The 10882-nt window shown below is 47.3% G+C and overlaps 3 protein-coding genes across 3 annotated transcripts; 1 reads left to right on the forward strand and 2 right to left on the reverse strand.

Moving 5' to 3' along the window:
• Positions 1–23: 23 nt before the first annotated feature.
• Positions 24–324, reverse strand: N7478_000099 (uncharacterized protein; the record flags this gene model as incomplete). The annotated part of the gene is made up of 2 exons (XM_056916315.1): positions 24–193; positions 270–324. The coding sequence occupies 2 exons, from the start codon at positions 322–324 to the stop codon at positions 24–26; spliced, it is 225 nt and encodes a 74-aa protein (XP_056784195.1).
• A 263-nt stretch (positions 325–587) lies between these two features.
• On the forward strand, positions 588–7589 carry N7478_000100 (uncharacterized protein; the record flags this gene model as incomplete). Its single annotated transcript, XM_056916316.1, has 1 exon — positions 588–7589. One exon carries the CDS (start codon positions 588–590, stop codon positions 7587–7589), a length of 7002 nt encoding a protein of 2333 aa, XP_056784196.1.
• A 664-nt stretch (positions 7590–8253) lies between these two features.
• N7478_000101 (DUF4050 domain-containing protein) lies at positions 8254–9489 on the reverse strand (the record flags this gene model as incomplete). The annotated part of the gene is made up of 1 exon (XM_056916317.1): positions 8254–9489. The coding sequence occupies one exon, from the start codon at positions 9487–9489 to the stop codon at positions 8254–8256; it is 1236 nt and encodes a 411-aa protein (XP_056784197.1).
• Positions 9490–10882: the final 1393 nt, after the last annotated feature.

Consider the following 10882-nt stretch of genomic DNA (forward strand, 5'->3'; position numbering starts at 1 on the left):
TCCGGAATGAATGCGCTGTTCGACTATTTGCCCTTCTTGGGCTCTGAGGGCTGGGGAGCAGATGCGGCAGCATTGCTGAGAGGAGCGTTGTCATTCTGTTTGGAAGTAGATGCTTCAGAAGAAGCCCCGGGTTGGATTCCATGCGCCCGCTGGATTGCCAGCTCCTGTAATGCTGGTTGGAAAGCGTAGTAGCCTGCGGAGAAATATGAGGTTAGCAACTGACCTCATACAACGCACCACATCAAACCACAATCAAAAGCAATGAATACCTGTAAAGACACCGACACCTATCGTCACAGCGGCTGTAATAAAGTTTCGGCTCATATTGGCAGTTGAGAACTGAGTATGTAGCTAAAAGTAATCTGAGAGTGACTGATCGGAAAGAGGTGGAGGTCGGAGAATGCGGGTCTGCCCGTTATCGCACTGATTAGCGGCGCGTCGCCAAATTGAAAACTGCTTATCGACGCGTTTCTTGATTGACCACGAGTTATTTCGAGGGATAGAGCTCCCGTACGCTCATTAATCGAACACGACCTTTCTTCTCCGTTTTCCGCGTCTCGATGATCCCTTAGAGACATGGGCGAGCCATGCAAATGGAACCATGGCGGAAACGAGGGTTTGTCCCAGACTCCGACGACGAAGAGGAGGAATTCGACTCTCTAGAATCGAGACAAGCTATCGACACTACAAGTGACAAGGATATAAACCTCGAATATCTCCCCGTTCCCGCGTCAGCCACTACGATTGTATCCGAGGCCACCCCCGCGGACCGTATAAAGCCAGCAAGCAGCTTGTCAACGACAGATCACCATGACGAAGAGACACCGCAAGGCTCTTTGGAGCTCGTGACAAGTCCCGCGACCAAGCAGAAACATACCAAGAAGCCCGATTCGCCAATTGAGGGTTCTGGGAAGAAGTTGAAAGACCATCGGAAGAGTGGTTCAAGGAGCGCTTCGAGTGATGACCAAACACCAAAGCCACGCCGTACGAAATCCTATGGAAAACGATTATCAGGCACGAAAAAGACGAACCAATCCGAAGATAATAAGCAAAATTCACCACCTGCTATGCCAGACAAGTCAATATGGGAGGTTCCAAGTTCCCCGCCTGTGATGGATTTATCTGCACGGAAATCACGACGCCGAGGTGTTGATACAAATACATCGACAACCTCTACACCTACAAAAGCCCCTCAGAATCCAACTGTTCTTAGACCAAAGAACCGTGACTGGCAATTATTGGCTGACACCGGAGGATCCCGGAGCTCATCACCAGACGAGCTCAATGTCGTTGAGCAGCCGATCACTAGATTGCGGCAAAATAATGTCGACACATCGAATCAGATCGACATACCAGACGAACCCAACACACCACAAAAGACCGACACGCCAGAAAGGACAGAGCAAGCGCCAATGGAAGGCTCCGAAGATGACTCGCCTTTATCATCGCCGCCATTGTCCATTCATTTCCCTGACGACGAGACGCAGCCAAGACACGATGTGATATCCGTCGACGCCCCAGACACCGTTACAGAGCAGGTACCTAACGCTCAGATTCTGCAAGACCTTCTGAACGAAATGGAGGCGGCTCAGCCCAGGCAGAGGAGGTTTCGTGAACGCAATGCCATTCAGATGCACCCTTATGCCCTCGAAATGGCCAAGTATCAAAGGTTGATGAAAGAAGGAGGCATTAAGCCCGTTCGCGCGATAATAGAGGAGCAGAGAAAACGGACGAAAGAGGTTACAGACGAGAGCCAAGAAAATGACGAATTCAATCCCGATAATCTTCGTTCCAGTCCCCCCGCCGAAGAATTCTTACCAGCCGAAAGACCTGAACGGCATCGAGAGGAAGAGCGAGAAAGAAATATCAACATAAACTCTCGTCCAGAAGATTTGCCCCTCAAGCGAGTTCATTCTGCCAAAAGGAGAAGAAAATCGCATTCTGGTGCTTGGCATGATGCTTCCGGTGGGGTTGGATCAAAACCTCGAGTCGTAATTGATAATTCAAAAACTTCAAATAGTCGCCTCAGCGAGATACTATCAGCTGCCCTTCCTGAACTTCCATCAAGCCCACCAGATGCAGAAGGTGCTTCATCAGCCCAAGAGACACCGCGTGCTACAGAAGCCTTTCGCTTTCCACTTGGCTTTATACCATCGCAGAATACCACAACAGACACGCCGCCGGCAGATGAGCCCGAGGTACACGAGCTGAGCTCGGCAAACAGTTCTGAGGATGACTCCGATTCATCTCAAGGATCATCTGCAGCTCCTGATGAGACCGCTGAAGAGCGTGAGATTCGGAGAATTCAGCGTCAAACGCGAGGTGTTCTTCCTGCATCATGGGTTCGGCTCGAAGCGCGACAGCGTCTGGAAAAGCAAAGGTTAGCCCAATCAAATGATAATGCTGCTTCAAAGCGAACGGATGGAAAAGGTGTTGCTCGAAAAATCGCTCGAAAACCTGGTCAAACTCCTAGGACTGTGTCTTTGATTGATTTTGGCGACTCTGATAGCAGTGATAATGAATCTCGAAAAGTGAACGACCAGTCTGCTCGACAAAATATCGTCGAAATAAGATCCGAAACTCTTTTTGATCATAATGATGGCGAAGGTATCATGGAAGATAACAGAATCGATTACATGCTGCCAACTGCATCACGGAAATCTTCACGCCCTCGTGAGAAGAGGAAGAGTTTGAAGCGTCCCAATTCTAAGGAAACCCTCGATCATATCGAGAGGCAGGCAAAGAAAGCTCGCTTAAAAAGACAAACCAGGCTTACCAATGACTCTTATGGAACTCGACGAACCAAAAAGTCATCGAAAAAGCGCGCACCACGATTAGGCATTCTCGATGCACCGGATGTAGCCTCAAAGCCGCAGGTAGAACAACCCCAGTTCCTCAGGATTGGTACGAGGACTGCTCGGTTGCGCCCTGATGCAGGCCGACAAAGCCCAACTCGCAAATTCTTTAAGTTCAGTTCCAAGGAGGATACGATGGATACAAACCAATCTCTGCGTGAATGGACCGGTGGGAAAATTCGGCAGTCTAAAGCCGTTCGTCCTCGACCCAGACCTCAAAATAAACCTCAAAAGCAAAAGCCAACGCCACTTGCGAGCCTGTTCAATGGTCCCACCCGAGCAAGACAAGCCATGAATAAGACTCAAGCTCCAAATCGGACGTCAACCCTAGCTACTACACAGCCAGATGTTGTGATGTTGGATGATGAAGATCATACTGGACAAGAGCAGAATTCATATAGACAAGCCGCAACGCCAGCTACGATCTCTCCGTCGCATATTCCTGCTGCTGCTGCTGCTGCGCGCCCGCAGATTGAGAAACAAGGACATCATTGGATCGTTCACAGAAATATGCAGGTCACGTCTCTACAGCGGAATACCGCACGACCAGCGTACACAAACCCGACAGGCCCTGGTGAAAGTCAAATAGCGGCGAAGTCTGCGTTCAGCCGAAAATTGACTCTACTCAATCGAGATTACCAACATCAGAAAGGTTCCCAGGCGTTCAAATCCAGTCTGCCGCTAGATCGATTCCTTTCTCATACTGGACCATTTACTCAGCCTGCACCTTCTGCGCCCGAATCGTCGACTACGGCTCACCCAACAGCCAGTCGTACGCAACCAACAGAGAAGAATCGACCAACTCGACGTTTGAAAAAGCCCACCCCCCATCGGGTAATCATTGATTCCGACGAATCTACTGGAGATACAATCCATGATCTGACTACAACGGGTGTAGCCGACTCGCCCCCTGCTTCAATTACTCACGCGGCATCATCACATCCATCTACTTTCAATGTGGGGGGATTATTCAACTTGCAGCCGTCATATCCTCTTGAATTTGGCATTGTGCCATTGCGAGAGGGTTTATTTTTCCATGAATCTACGTTTATAGGAAGCGGGGAGTTTTCTCGTTCCTTGCAACTGAAGCAAAGAAACTTAGATCATGGGTCAAAGTCATGCACGATATTGGTGGATGATCAACGTTTTCAATGGGACTCTTGGAATGACATAGTTTCCTCCCAAATGGGATCTGTGTTTGATATCATGGTTCTTGAGCTGGAGCGGAATATTTCCAGACAGCAAACCGACCCAGTTCACTCAACTTCGCTTCCCGCGCTCGTCTATCGGTCGTTGATTAATTATGTGACCGATTCATTATCATTCAATGACCCTATCGACCGCAAGGAATTTGTTCACCGAACTATGGGCTTCGTATCTCGCCTGAGAGAACCGATGGCTAGCTACACCACCGCTGACGAAGATCAGCAGAGCAATCTAGTCAAGTTGACGTGCTATAACCTGGTGTTTGCTAATCAAATTCGTCAAATCGCCGAACATCGATTTGTTGGTGTTGATCTTGGCAAGGATATTTTCAATCTGGTCAAGGCCGCTGCAATGGATGTCCTTAATTTAGTTTCATCAAAATCTGGAATCAGTGGTGTTCGTCGCTTTTTGGAGGAGATAAAAAAGCCAGAACGACGTGATAGAGGCATACATGATGAACTTCCTTCGGCCACTGCTTTGGTTGTCGTCGAGCAAGTCTTGCGCAGCTCAGAAAGGTTCAAAGGAGTGCTCGCTGACATTCAGTGTGAAGCGTGTACTAAAGGACTTTTGCGGCAACAAAGAGATGTAAGGAGTTTAGAGTCTGCGTGGCATAACTTGTTCGTCTCGTTACCACTGAACGAGATCGATCATCATGGCATCGCTCGTCGCGATCTACGTTTCAAGACAATACATGATAACTGGAGTTTGATCAAAAGATTCATAACCCCAGTACTGCACGACATCGAACCGAAGTCCATTACGCAGCCTATTTCTTACAATTCCTACTGCCGAACCCTCTTTCAGCGCTGTCATCGTCTTATCAATGTGTGGGGCTGGCGAGAATGCAAACCCATAATGGATAACCTCTACGACTTCTTTGCTCCGAAATATTGGTATAACTTGAGGCTTGAAGAAAGTCGTGGATCGCCTAACTTCCTTGACGAACTTGACAAGACACCTTCACTGGACATCCAAGCAGGAGAACCATGCTTCCACACCTTTCTCAAAATAATCGCCAGTGGTCTGCGCTTTCTGGCTTCAAAATACGACGAGAAGAAAATGAGGGGTTTTGTCTGGCGCCTGCTTCCTAACAATGGTCGTGTGTATTCCAAAGAAAGTCCCTTGCGCCATGACGACCTAGACGCCGTTAGGAATCATCACGATCTGCTCTGTACCCTGTATTGGGCCGTTCCTGATGGATCCAGACCTCGAATAGAAGCAATTCGGAACCTCGTTCATCCAGCAACTTCACACCAGGAAACATGCAGCATCAACCTTCGATCGTGGATAAGACTTATCAGATTCAAACTCTCCACAGATGAGGATGCGTCAAGCTTAGAGCAATTTGCAGATTGGCACAGCCATTTCATGGTGGAGCTGCGTATGCAGCATTCACAAGCTCGAAGTGAAATCGAAGCTCAGAATAAAGGCGACAATTCTGTTTCGAAAGAATTGGCTGAGAGCCTCATATCTCAGAACCAGCGACAAACCGAATCATTGCTCAAAATGGGTCTATCAGGACTCCGAACTGCCGTTGAGCTTGCTCCCTCGCTAGAACATGCGTACGCTCTGATATCCAAGACGCCATTTGATAGTATCGCTGGGTTGTTCAATCCAAAACTTCCACGTGTTAACACTGTTGTGTCTGAGGCTCTACAAGTTGTGACTGCTTATGTGAACAAAGAGTCCACTCCTTCCAAGGCTGCTCCTGCAGTTCCAGCTCCTGTCGATGAAGATAGCCAAGAGTTCGAGGGGTTCGATGACTGGGATGACGTCGATGCTGTCTTGGTTCAACAAGACGTCCCCAAAGAAGAGATGGAGTACATACAACGAGTATTAGCTCCAACTGTTTCCCGTCTCCTCTCCAACTGCTTTGGTGCAGATGATTCTCCGGAAGATGCGATTCTCACGAACGTCGTTGATTCTTGGGTTTCAATTGCCTACGCGCTCGTTCGTCAGGGACTTCACCGCTGGGATAGCTATCTAAGTCAGTTCGGAGACAGATCATGGGCCCAACTTCGACAAACAGGGCAGACTCGTAAATATACAGCCCGCTTTCTGGCTCTCTGTATTGAAAAAGACTCGCAAATCCTCGTCGAAAGCCCTACCCTCGCCATGGGAATATGGATGTCATGCTTGGCGGAACGTTCATCAATGCTCAAGTTCCAACACTGTCTCACTGAGGCAATCCTCAACGGAAACCCTAATCACCCCTTACTGGGAAATCTTCCATTTGTGAAGGACGAAACCAATGACAGATATCACATTTCCCTACCAGAGCTCAGTCAGCGGCGTGTCTCTCTATTATCGTGCATCCTGTCCAATATGCGTGAACACGTTTTGCAATTAGAGGCTTCAGAAAGTCGCGATTTGTCGATAACGAAGCAAGATTACTCTGAACTGCTTCATCAACTGATGGCTGCCATGAAATTCAACTACCGGGAGCTAGGCGATGGGGTCGCCGAATCTGCTCAGGGTTCATATGTCGACTTTGTGCATCGTGTAATTAGGTTCCTTCAAGAACTTACTAGCGACATCCGACCTGTGGATTCTTTCTTCACGAATCCTGCCATGTTCCCGCTACCTTCTACGGATCCCAGATACATTGTGGCGAAATTGAAACGCTACGAGCCTAAGCTGGGCTCTAACAAGGAGATCAATACCTTAATGATGTTCCTTCAGAGTATCGTTGAAAGAGCGACTGTTGAGCGCCAACACAGCCACCTGGTGGATCAAATGCACACCGCAATGAAAGGCACATTTGAAGCAGGAGGGCATGATCGACCAACCCTTAGAGCCGTTCTCTTGCAATGCGGCTTCCCGCCATACCTCGAATTGGCTTTCAGCACACCCGCGGCCTGGCTTCTAAGCCGACCGATCATTCAAACCGTCTCATTGGCTTTCAAGGATTTGTTTTTCAGTATGGACACCAACTCGCCGGCTTGCGTGGTTTCTTTAGTGGAGATCTTTCGCACAGTCTTCCAGTCATGCTACAACGCGCTCCGGCCTTTATGTTCTAACGCCAAACGGTTCAAAGAACCTGTTGTCCTACTGATGCTTGCGGAATTCACTAAAATGATTTCTTCCTCCCTTGTTTTGATCGACTACCTCGACCGTGTCACCGACCAGGTAGACAGCCTAATCTCCTACATTCAATGGTTTCGAGACCTGTTTACTGTGGTATCATCTGAATTAAAAAATTCTGTCCCCGGCACAGAATCAACCATGAACATTCCCATCATTCCCGCACCGCAGAACAACACATCCAGATCCGAAACCGGGATTCCCCGTCACCTTCTCACCTTTCGACGCGCCGTCTTCGAAGACCATCAATCTTATCTCAAAAATTGGTCATTTCATGACGGCAAGTACTACTATACTCGCTCTGGTCAAGGATCCAAGATGCTATCTCTGGACCCTGAGGTTCTTTTGATCCTGCAAAATGAGACTGAAGCGGAAAAGCTATTTGATGATGCCATGATTGAGTTTTCTGGCTTTATTGAGCAATTGGAGTTATTCCCTGGGTGAAATTTTGGAGAAATGGAGAGCATCCATGATTTGTTTGTTTATCATATACACAACTATTGGTTTTACTATTTTCTGTGACGTGGCGGACTGTATTTCTTATTTTGTTGCATGTTAGCATTGGCGTTTATGTTTCTGGTTATTGAATTTCTGTCTAGGCAATGCCTGTATTATGTGCGGTTCACTCGTACAGTTAAATATCTATAGGTATTATGATGGTATGAATCAAGACATGTACACCTATATACGCAACAAATCAAAATAAACCTCAATTGTTATTAGTTGTAGATGGAAGATTACGATTGGCAGAACAGGTCCAAAACCTGCCTACCCTTATCTGCGAATACTCACTTCTCCCTTGTTGTTTTATTCAGAAGGAGAACCATGTATAATTCATAGTGTTATCCAAAAGAAAAGATGAAAATAAAATCATGCTCATACTTGAATACAGCCCGTCCAATACACCAAGAAGTCAATATTAAATAACAAGAAGTACATCCCCGTAACCTTCCGTGAAGAACACCAGATGCAAATCGCAAGGAAAATAAATATTTCCTGGTATTGAGCACATTGACCCATGTCATAATCATTCATCATCGATATAGAAAGCTTCCTCAGAGAGAGCCCAGAAAGATACATATCTGGACAAAAAGAGAACCCCAGCCTTCTAAATGACGGAACCAGAATTACCCGTCGTAGCGCTATTTCCAGCATCCTGACTAGAACCACGTCGGTGGAACGGATGCGAGCCAAGATGGAACACTTTACGCATAGCGTTTGTGATACTATTCTTCCGCCTTGACTGGGGGTTTCCGTCGGCGTTGTCCGAACTTTTCTTCGGCACGCTGCAATCGTCGGCAAGGACGATGTTCGAGACAGCCGGCTTGGGTGGCCATTGTCCATCTGCTTTCCAACCCTGAACCATTGCCTTGGTCAAATCGGCCAAATTAACGGGCACGGTAGGTGTCATCCCCTGTACAACAACTTTTGTATAGATGGAGGGGTAGATAGAAGGGGTTATGATTGCGCGAACAGGATTGTCGGCTGAAATGAAGGGAGGGGCGACAGGAATAAGAGGCTCGTCGTATTCTTCGTCCGACTCTATCTCGTCGTCGTCGTCAATAGTAGGAAATTTGATCAGATCAGGGCCATTCGCGGCATGGGAATCCGGTTCCGTAATGCCAGTTGATTCGGTAGACTCCTTGCGTTTGATTTCTTCATCTGGAGCAGTAGAATGTTCTTCTTCTTCTTGATCCTGTCGACGTTGAAGGTCGTCATTTTTCTCCCGCTCTGCAATTGACAGCGATGCCTCAGTTTTGTTGGCCAAGCCCGACGCGTCAATGATGCCATTTTGACTTTGGTGATCCGAGTGCGGGGAAGACCCAGCGCACGGAGTCTGGGGTGATGCAGTATCAGCACCAGCACCAGCACCAACACCAGAATCCAAGCTATTCGCATCAGCCTGCCCCAAATTGTTTATCTGAGTATTTACAGAAGCCTGATTCTTTTCATGTGCTCGAATCTCCCGCCGTGTCCTAGCTCCAGACCATATATCGCGCCTCGCCATCCACATCCTTAGCCCTTCGTTCCATGTCATTTCCTCATCCATCTGGCGACGGCGTTTGCGCCGGGGGTCAGGGTCGCCCGGGTTCCTGACCGAATCGCTTTCAGAATCGTCGTCTGATGATGGTGGTTCAAGCTCTGAGCCAGAGCTGTCGAATTCTCGGCATCGCCATTCTGAAACTTCACGGTTCTGGTAGAGGGCATTGATCGGATGGGTTGAAGGCGGCAATGAAATGTAGTTCTTGCCATCTGGGTCAGCTGTGAATTCCCAGTCGTTGCGAACGACTTCGCGAACGAATCGCTTGGCGTCGCGGATGGCAGTGTCGCGGGAGTCGGTCATGGTGGGCGGATGTTCTTCTTTTCTAGTCCCGGGATTTTGGAGAAGAAGAGTATGACTCAGTGTGAGGGGAAAAGAGGGCTAATACAGGGATCTCGCCCGGTGCTGGAAATGGCCCAGGCACGAACCTCCACCTAATTCCACACGCGGGGTTTGGAGGAGAATATGAGCTTGAAAAAGTGGCGGGTGGAGACGGATAATATGTCATGGGGGGGCACGTGCCCTCCCACAGTGCAATCAACTCTAGGTGATTCGGGAAGTATAACGTATAAACTTTGATATTTATTCGAGCTCAATATTGAAGTCGAGTTAATCAGATTGATTCGGACTTGGAAGTCCCTAAAGGAAGTCCCTTATTTTTCAAGGATCAAGGTAGTACTCAAATGATGTACCCTAATGGTCTACGGGGGGTGGCCCATGTTAATAAATTATAGAGCTGGAACCTTGGAAGCACAAGATGGCTTGCCGGCATACACTGGGGAAAACTTGTGCAATAATTGTTAATATTGAATACAGACCAGTATCGATGAGATATCACGAACTGTATAAGGTTCAAATGTTCATGTTTACGTGGCACATGGAAATACTGGCAGCCTTGAGTAAGATTTACATGAGAAATTTGTTCTATATAGAAATTATTTGCTGAAATAGCTATAGCATGGATGTATTTTTGGGTAGTATTCACTCTACTATACATTATCCTAACGATAGTAGCAATTGCATTTCAGATAGTAATATTCTATCTCCTTGATAGGTGGTCTCCTTAGTAATTACTGCCTATCATATGATACTATAGCTTCATTATAGTAATACTAGATTATTCTTCTCTTTATTACGGACCAACTTTTGAATGTAAGGATACATATAGTATTTCTTGAAATGTTTAAATGGTGGCTTTTGGATAACTTTGAAGCATAGTTCATCTTCATCTATCGAGGTGCTGTCAGGGAGAGATGCCAGCTCCCATTTTTTGGCAAGTGCAGCCTCGTCAATCTTTATAATGGGCTCTTTAAAGCTAGTAGCGGTGGTGAACTCCTGCCCATAAAACAATTTAGCATTAGTAATCGTATCGAATCAATTCAAGCAGGATCAAGATATGGACATGCTATATCATATTGGGACATGCTTGTAGCTTACTCGTGAACAGACATCAAACATAATGATTGCGGCTTGCGCGTCGACATAGTAACCGTCGCGAACTTGAAGACCTGCGAGCTCCTCTCGGCCCGCGGTATCCCAGATATTGAAGCATATATTACCGAAGCTCTGAGTCGAATCTACAGATCAGCAGAGAAATTTTAAGCCACATCCCAAGACAACGCACGCTACAGAAGGGAAGTGGGTAGACTTCTGCGTCAAGGGTTGGTAAATAGGTTTTCTCGAAACCTGCAGAATC

The sequence above is a fragment of the Penicillium angulare genome (genome assembly GCF_028827245.1).
Source record: "Penicillium angulare strain IBT 27051 chromosome Unknown utg000001l_segment0_segment0, whole genome shotgun sequence".
Classification (NCBI taxonomy): domain Eukaryota; kingdom Fungi; phylum Ascomycota; class Eurotiomycetes; order Eurotiales; family Aspergillaceae; genus Penicillium; species Penicillium angulare.